The sequence below is a fragment of the Nicotiana tabacum genome, chromosome 16 (assembly GCF_000715075.1).
Source record: "Nicotiana tabacum cultivar K326 chromosome 16, ASM71507v2, whole genome shotgun sequence".
In the NCBI taxonomy this organism is placed as follows: Eukaryota; Viridiplantae; Streptophyta; class Magnoliopsida; order Solanales; family Solanaceae; genus Nicotiana; species Nicotiana tabacum.
This window is the reverse complement of record NC_134095.1, coordinates 78,194,082-78,194,743: the sequence shown is the minus strand read 5'-3', so window position 1 is coordinate 78,194,743 and position 662 is coordinate 78,194,082. Positions and strand designations below refer to the sequence as shown.

The window sequence follows — 662 nt, the reverse complement described above, 5'->3', positions numbered from 1 at the left end:
ATGACAAACGTGCAAATATTGGCTCTAATTTTAAGCCAAAATAAAGCAGATACAATTAAATGTGTTGATCTTATACTAAAAGCAGTCCCTTGTGAAGGGTTTTTGCTAAGTCAAGGTGTAACACCAAGCCAAGAGTGTTGTGTTATACTTCAAGATTTGAGTAGAGATGCTGCTGCCTGCCAACCAAATCGTCAAGCTATGTGCCAATGTTTCAAAGCTGCTACGCTAACTTTCCCTATAGATATTCAGAAAGCTCAGAGACTTCCTCAGCTTTGCAACTTCACTAGCACTATTCCCATTGATCCTAACGTTTATTGTTCCAAGTAAGCTTCAATTCTCTTATCATTTTACATGAGTATTACTTGTTCGTCATGAATTATGTTGCTCAGACTCTCCAAGAATATTGTCGGGTGTGTGTCAGACCCCTTCAAGACTAGTGTTATTTTTTGGAGAATCCCACACGGGTGCATCATATTTTTGACGAATTCGCACAACATAGTACATGAGTCACATGTTAAATGAGTAGTGTGTGGAATGTTTGTCAAGTGTCCAATTATATGTTAAAACTCTGGTTTATTACACGTTATAACTAGAGCGAGCAAATTAATTATCTATATATAGGGGGCAAATGGAAGTTAAATATGACAATTATTAATTCTTTA

At 36.4% G+C, this 662-nt stretch overlaps 1 protein-coding gene across 1 annotated transcript; it reads left to right on the top strand.

Moving 5' to 3' along the window:
* On the top strand, nucleotides 1–327 carry LOC107806791 (non-specific lipid-transfer protein-like). The gene has a single exon (XM_016631026.1). It carries the CDS (start codon nucleotides 1–3, stop codon nucleotides 325–327), a length of 327 nt encoding a protein of 108 aa, XP_016486512.1.
* The last annotated feature ends 335 nt before the right edge of the window (nucleotides 328–662 follow it).

What these genes read in the sequence shown, in the direction of transcription:
- LOC107806791 (XM_016631026.1), top strand. Translation starts at nt 1, where the DNA reads ATGACAAACGTGCAAATATTGGCTCTAATTTTAAGCCAAAATAAAGCA.